The sequence below is a fragment of the Lentinus tigrinus genome, assembly GCF_003813185.1.
Source record: "Lentinus tigrinus ALCF2SS1-7 unplaced genomic scaffold L226scaffold_54, whole genome shotgun sequence".
NCBI lineage: Eukaryota > Fungi > Basidiomycota > Agaricomycetes > Polyporales > Polyporaceae > Lentinus > Lentinus tigrinus.
In genome coordinates this window covers 1-6,950 of record NW_027137963.1, presented here as the reverse complement: position 1 = coordinate 6,950, position 6,950 = coordinate 1, and the positions used below count along the sequence as shown (strand labels likewise).

Below are 6,950 nucleotides of genomic sequence, written 5' to 3'. Positions count from 1 at the left end.
TCTGGGTCCTGGCCGTGGAGGTGTCGCCACCATGATGATCGTTCTTCCACCCTCGGCGTCCAAGCTCGTAACTGTAACCATCGCCTGGATCATCCTTTCTGGCCGCACACTTCAAGCGAGGTCACTCGAGGTGAGCTTACGCACTCTACCCCACTATATGCTGTCCTACGTGGAACTGAGACAATCGCAGAACGCGTACCATGCGCACCATCATCCAGGACGCCCTCACACCCCGATGTGGGGCTTAGCTCAGTGTTCAGTACGGGATCCCCCCTTGCCGAATCGCCTGGGTTGCTGTACTCGAGTACCCAGGAGTGAACAATGTCCACAGAAGAGCGGCGCACCTGTCTCCTTCTCAAGGTTCCTCGGTTCTCCGGGCGACGAGCGCGCTCAGCGTGGTTCTCCGTGACACTTTCCAATGAGCGCTCGCTTCTGGGGTTCCAGCTAACCCACGCTCTACTCCCCGCCGTGCTCTCGATCAGGGGGAGAGAGCGCGAGGTGGGTCAGAGAACTCTCGACCTTGCTGTCACACTAAGGTTCCACGTCGCTCAGCCGCTCAGCTCTCGCTAATCCGAACATTCAGGCGGAACGAGTCCGAAACGAGCGCTCTACGACATTGCCGGGGAGTCAGGACACGGAGCGACCGGGGGCCTCTTGTACAGAGATGATATGTGCGTATTCAACTCGATTGACGAATCGTCCTCATGCTGACATGAAAAAGCATGTACTGTGTAGTCAGCATCGTGCTTAACTCGGTCGTACTCCCGGCGCTTTTCATTGCCGGTCGGATGTTACTACTTCTTGCCACCATCGTGGACAGCGCGCCGAGTCCGAGTCCGCACTCGTGCACAGAATGTCACAAACCGTGCTCCTCCAAGTGGAAGAACCACACCGGCGGTACTCAAGCGATGCTCTCGGTGGCGGGCGCGCTGGACTCCCGGTCTATGTCGTGATGCCTAGCCTATCTACACGCCGCCCATACACATGGGGACGGGATCGCATTGGGGTTTTCTGGCACATCACGAATATGATTTGCATTTCCTCGATTCTCGCTCTTCCCTGCAGGCATTCCGACCGTCCGCCGTTGCGTCATGGGCGAAGCGCCCTGCGCGTTGCTCCGGAGGTGCGTCGTCGTTCATCTCCATCTCGTCTGTCTTGGGCCGGATGTCTGACCCTCAGTCTCATAGCCACCCGGTGCATTCCTGTCCCTGTGGACGCAGACCCGTTCGGTCTCCGCGGACGTGCGGCGCAAGCGGGTCGGGGAGAACCCTGCGCAGGTCATGGGATGCTGCACGTATCATCTGCGAGGTTCCCCAAGCGCCCTTCCTACGTCCACCTCAACCACTGCCTCTCTCACATCCGGAAATCGTCCGCAGCAACTTTGAAATTCAGTAATAATCAAGGCTACTACGATCTCACCGCCTACGCTGATACTACAGCCAGCCATCTGGCTCTCGAGAGTCGACTCTGCCCCCGGGCCACCGTGGCCATATTCAGCAGCTCAGCAGCCCGGCCTTATCTCAAGTAGCCGCACCGTGAATCCGCCGCTCCACGCTGGCGACGGGATTGGGTCACTGCTATCTATTACCGCAACGCCACGGTGGGCGAGCCGCCTCTGTCACTGCATTGTCTCTGTATGTCGTGCATGCACCCACGATGCTTGGCCGCCTGGTACCGGGGATCCATACCTCCGAGACAAGTCAGGAGACTCGAGAGTCCGCCGATGTGGTCGACTGTTGCGGATCGCGGATTGCGGGTATCTGCTAAGCGCGTGTCGAGCGAGCGATGATGATCGTACAAGGGGGGATGTGGAGGTGGAGGTGGAGGTGGAGGTGGAAACGATGTCGTCATGCGGGCGGTTCGTGGCACTGGTGTGCAGGCTTCTGGATGCTGGATGAACCTTCGGTGGTAAATGGCGCATGGTACGAGTTCTCCGTGTGCTCGTTCGATTGCACCCTTACCCTATCCCCTGTACCACACCAGACGAGACGAGACGGGCCAAGGGTGTCTATGCATTCGCACTTGTGGAATTAAATTGAGGAATTTTCATTGGTACGGTTCTCGGTCTCTCATTCAGTCGGTGTACATCTGTGCTGATCATTGACTTGCATTCAACGCCACCCATGCATGTTCTAGTCAGGCTGTGGCATCCCGTCGTCGCGACATGGCAGATCAATGAATAATAGCGTGCGCCACCTGCCAAGTTTTCTCAGCTCCAACCTTCAGTTGGTGTGTTGATATATCAATTCCAAATTCAGACTCGTCCACTGACATCGGCTAGAGACTAGGGCCCGACTAAGTCCTCCCGACCTTCGAAGTTCGGCGCAGTACAGTACCCGCATCGACGTCGATGACATTAATTACTCGCCCAGTGATTGGTATGCAGACCAACGCCTTCGCGAGCTTCTTCGACGCCCCCGCGCAGCCGTACATGGCGGCTGCAGCGCTGATGGTGCGGGCTGGACTGCGACGATCTCCTCGCTCATGAGTCCAGCTGATTCCCGTCCGCATGGTTGGTCTCCACATTACCCTGCCTACCCGAACTACAGCACATGTGTCATCTTCGTTACTCGGTTTACAAACACGCCGCGCCTACGTGACCGTGATATCGGGGGACTCGGAGCACCAGCGGCTGTGGCTCCTGCTACCTCGACATAAACGCTGGTGACTTCAAGACTAGCCCGAACTCGCCTACTCTGCATGATAGATTCGGCACCGAACATCATGGGGCGGCCTGGACTACGGCTCTCGGAGCGGGGTCCCGCTGGGGTCGAATATGCGTCCGCGTCGGGGAGATTTTGCAAACCATTGCCCGGTAGTGAGTAATTTCCATATAAGCGGTGTTCATCCCATCCCCGCTGCCGCTATCCACGACATTGCCACCTCGTGTGCTGCACCCCTGGGACGTCAGTCGGGCCCCGGTGCATGCGCTATACACGCGTGCAATGGACGCAGCGGAGGTGATGGCACGTATGTCGTCACCGACCCTGACGATCCCCTTTGCGAAGGGCAGCAGACGTGCTGTCCTTCGCACATCCTCGCGAATCATTGTCGCTCTTCTGAATGTGCGTTGGACACGGTCTGATGTTCTGTCATTTACAGTACCGGCTCACGCTCGGCACGGAACGCGGTGGTCTTCCGGGCCTCGATCACCTCACATCCCCTGGGACGAAGACGTGTTTGGGGCGGGCAGCACATTCAGTACCTGCGTCCCTGCATTGAGTGCATCTCTGCAATGTCCAACGTCCATGGGATGTCGGAGGCAGTCACGGCCGGAGCGTATGCCGTCCAAGCTCGCGACACCAGCTTCCCAGTGGTGCGGTGTACATCACGTTCGTTCGACTTCGCCGGGCACGCTAAGTGAGTTCCATCATTTCCCGGTCTCGATTATCTTGTGCAAAATATGCGATTTGCGAAAATATTCGAGACACCGCGCGCAGTAGTCAACATGTCCTGGACTTCCGAGGAGCTGTCCAGACGTCTGTCGATGGCATGTCCTGATGGTATCCACCAACTGTATCGGCGGTCCTCACGCCGGTGTTTGGCTGAGCACTGTTCCTCCATCGCGGCCAGTGCGGGGTCGTCGTCGTTGATGGGCCTTGTTCTCTTGTCAGGGTAATACATGCGGGTTCCTGCAGCACCAGGAAACGCGCCATTAGTCGAGACATGGGTGAACATGGTTGTCCTGAGAACGACGTTAGGGCAACACCATATTACCGAAGTACCGTGGATCGCAGTACTCCTCGGATTGCTCCGTGTTAGAAAAATAGGTACTGAGACTAGGCCCTTTGGCCTTGTACCCTCTTTCTTTATTCCCAGACCAGGGTCCTGTCACCGCGAAGAGACTAGATGGCGGTTACATTCACTGGGCTTTCTGTATAATCCCGGACGCATTCTGAAATCCCGAAATCAGTCCGCTCACTACTGTCTTAGTCGGCTTCCAGGAAGGCACCCGTCGGACGGAACTCGACTGTGCAAACGGTCTCACTGTGACCAGCCTAATCCATCCCAGCCTTGAGGGTCCGCATGACTACGAGCTGCGTTCCATGCGCACTTTGGTTAGCGTGTCAAGGGCTGTCATCTCGCAGGCCTACTGAGACCGCGCGTGCTGCGGCTACGGAGGATGGTGACTCGAGGAACGATGAAACACTGTATGGACGCTGAAGGTGAGCGTGTCCTTCCCCCGGATTATCGCAGATCTGCTCACCCACTATGACCGTGAGTTCTCCTGGAACAAACGCGTTCGACCAGAATCTCCATATTAGAGGTACCTACCCTCGGATATTGGCGATCTGAGCGACGGAGGTGAAGTCTCCGTGTGTGGTCAAGTTCGACACATTCGTAAGTCCGATTATACCGCCTCAGCGAGCTGGAGAATTAACCGATGGATAGCAGATGAAACCGATGTCGGGCTGTTACCCGCGGACAGAATCCGTCTTCGACCCGCTCAATCTGCACCGCTGAGGGAAAAGCCGGTCTCGTACTCCGCGCTGTCTGTCATTTACGATCGAGAACTTGTTCGATCACGCGCTCGCGATTCCTCGTCTGGAAGTCTACGGAAATTTTGAGGAACCAGCTGCATTGCCATCTCTTCACCCTCGTGTCTCTTCACCCGCTCGTTGTAACTGCCACCAGCTAGCTTCTCCCTCGAATCAATGATTGTGTCGTACCTCCCATAGGTCTGGATACTCCTCACTAGTCGCTCCGGCCCCTCACCACCCCCTTGATGGTCGATTGAGTTCCAGGTGAGTGTTCCTTGTATCACCTTCGGTGTTCCAGCGCGCGTCTGATGTGGTCGACACTTGCAGCGAACTTTCCAAGGAGCTTGGTGGCGGCGTCCATATCCTTGCAAACCGCCCGCTGCGTCTAGTCGAATATTCCGTATAGTACAGGCTGTGCATCGGCGGTGAGTGCGATCGTTGCGGATTTGGTCTACTCTGCGATCAGCTGTACAACCCAATCCCGTGTAGCCTCGGGCATCTATCCATCCGCTATGTGGGAGGAGTTATACACATCTGCTTCCGAGAGCAAATCATCGGAGGCATGCACTCTCCGCTATGGAGTTGCGAGTCGTTGTCTTCCATTGGTAGAGCCCCGCTTGCGGATAGCAGTATGTAGGAGCTCTCCCCGGAGAGATGACGTCCTCCGGGAACAGGACATGAGCGCTCGTATTGAGCTTCATGCCCGAGCTGCTGGAGAACATCTTCAAGATGTTCTATCTTCCATACAACGGAGTGACCGAGGGTCGATTCCCTAATTACACCCTTCTCGTGGGTTGAGTGGGAGCCTGAAGTCCTGAGCCTGGAATCCGCGATTAGCCGTGCAGGAGTACGGCAATTGTCATACGTCTTTGGTACTCGCACTCCCGCGGACATCGTCTTCCATGCACAGAAGCAGAAGCTGCGGCATTTTATCGGAGGTTGTACGATATCCACCTATAGTTTTGGCTCTCACCCAGAGCTGACTCGACCCTGCGCTGCAGCTCCCGCAGCGAGGTCTGCTGCTGCCCCTTGGGTTCTATCCCCGGTGGACTTCGTAGTATGGGTGGTGTCTTATGTGTTCGCCGCCGTTCCGACACGCATGGAGGATTGCATCAGCGGCGGGCGAGACGCAGTGTACTGAACGCTGTTCGTGTGGTGCGCATGCCGCAACGTTGCCTCGAGGCATCCCTAGTACAGCCAATGAGACAGGCACGTCCTCGGTCGCAGTAGTCTTGTTGTTGCACGGCTCCACCGTACGTACGGAACGCTGCCCCAAACCTGTCTTTGAGTTCTGTGCGCGACGACAGGTCATCATTTGAAGGCGATGGCAGCACACTTGGAAGACTCGTTTCCACTGGTGCCACATAATTGGGCGACCTGGATGGATAAATGACTCACTACCTGTGTAGTGGCTAGCACCAGGAAGATTGTGCTTCAAGCCGAGCCTTTACATTGAAAAGGAGAGGAATCTGTCACGCTATCTTCTGGAGATGGGTCATCCTACGAACCTGAGTAGGACCAGAGTAAGATCACGTTGTTTGATCCGGGCCGAACTGTGCCGGTAGCAGGTCGTATTATCCGGTTGGGCCCCACTACGACTTTGATCCACAGTAAACAGCACGAGTGTTCGAGTACTCTTCAGCTTGAACTCTACGCTTGTTTTTAGATACAACGACGTGCTGCGGCGAACATGATCCTACCATGATCGCACCGCCACATATAGTACGCGTCGTCTACTTTGGCAAAGTCTACCAACTTGAACTCCGCTAGGCGCTGGTACCCAAGTCACGATCTGCTGTGATTATGCTTGTTGACCGGATTTCTTCGTCCTGTGCCATACGTTCTCCAAACAGCGCAAATTTCTGACTGAAAAGCGACAGTGCGGTAGTAGTGAGCAGGCCGATATGTCTGAGCCGGCCGCCGTGACTCAGGCTGACGACCCAGAGCAGCGTCGACTCAGCATTTGAGCAAAGTGTAATACAACGATGGTGAGTGTCATACTGGCTTTCATGATTGACACGTACACATGGCTAGAGGTTGTTTCTACCTCTCCCCGTGGGCAACGCGTGGACAGTTCCCATGTCATGACGTGGTCACTGGGGACATCCGGGCCGTCGGACAGTGTCATTTAACCCACCTTATCCCAATCACCACCGGGATTTCCTTCATCTGAACATTCACGGACATCGATTCCAATGATGCAAGCTTGGTGGAGACGATCGCCATGTGATGAGGTGCCGCGATTGAGATGCATCCGGACCCAATGCAATCCAACCCCATTCTCTTGCTTGGTGCGTCTATAGAGTCTCTTCTGTTCGCTACCGCTCATGTAGATTGAGGGAATTGTTGGCCATAGTGAGATCGGAACACTACCAGCCACATCCGCCAGTCGGGCGCCAGTCGGGGTGTACTCCCCGGAGGTGTTAAGACTATGCGCACAAGTCGAACTCCGAAAGGAAGTCCGAAGTC

General features: G+C 55.9%; 2 protein-coding genes across 2 annotated transcripts; both read left to right on the top strand.

The window, feature by feature from the left end:
* Positions 1-722: 722 nt before the first annotated feature.
* L226DRAFT_311927 (uncharacterized protein) lies at positions 723-1,573 on the top strand. Its single transcript, XM_067673808.1, has 2 exons — positions 723-1,123; positions 1,188-1,573. The coding sequence occupies exons 1-2, from the start codon at positions 985-987 to the stop codon at positions 1,526-1,528; spliced, it is 480 nt and encodes a 159-aa protein (XP_067529418.1). The 5' UTR covers positions 723-984; the 3' UTR covers positions 1,529-1,573.
* An 807-nt stretch (positions 1,574-2,380) lies between these two features.
* L226DRAFT_311939 (uncharacterized protein) lies at positions 2,381-4,302 on the top strand. The gene is made up of 4 exons (XM_067673809.1): positions 2,381-2,818; positions 3,103-3,360; positions 3,934-4,166; positions 4,224-4,302. Exons 1-3 carry the CDS (start codon positions 2,701-2,703, stop codon positions 4,095-4,097), a joined length of 540 nt encoding a protein of 179 aa, XP_067529417.1. The 5' UTR covers positions 2,381-2,700; the 3' UTR covers positions 4,098-4,166; positions 4,224-4,302.
* The last annotated feature ends 2,648 nt before the right edge of the window (positions 4,303-6,950 follow it).

Coding starts and splice junctions, on each gene's coding strand:
- L226DRAFT_311927 (XM_067673808.1), top strand. CDS start 985: ATGGGGACGGGATCGCATTGGGGTTTTCTGGCACATCACGAATATGAT. Junction 1,124..1,187: donor CCCTGCGCGTTGCTCCGGAG/GTGCGTCGTCGT, acceptor TCAGTCTCATAG/CCACCCGGTGCATTCCTGTC.
- L226DRAFT_311939 (XM_067673809.1), top strand. CDS start 2,701: ATGATAGATTCGGCACCGAACATCATGGGGCGGCCTGGACTACGGCTC. Junction 2,819..3,102: donor TTGCAAACCATTGCCCGGTA/GTGAGTAATTTC, acceptor TGTCATTTACAG/TACCGGCTCACGCTCGGCAC. Junction 3,361..3,933: donor GACTTCGCCGGGCACGCTAA/GTGAGTTCCATC, acceptor CTACTGTCTTAG/TCGGCTTCCAGGAAGGCACC.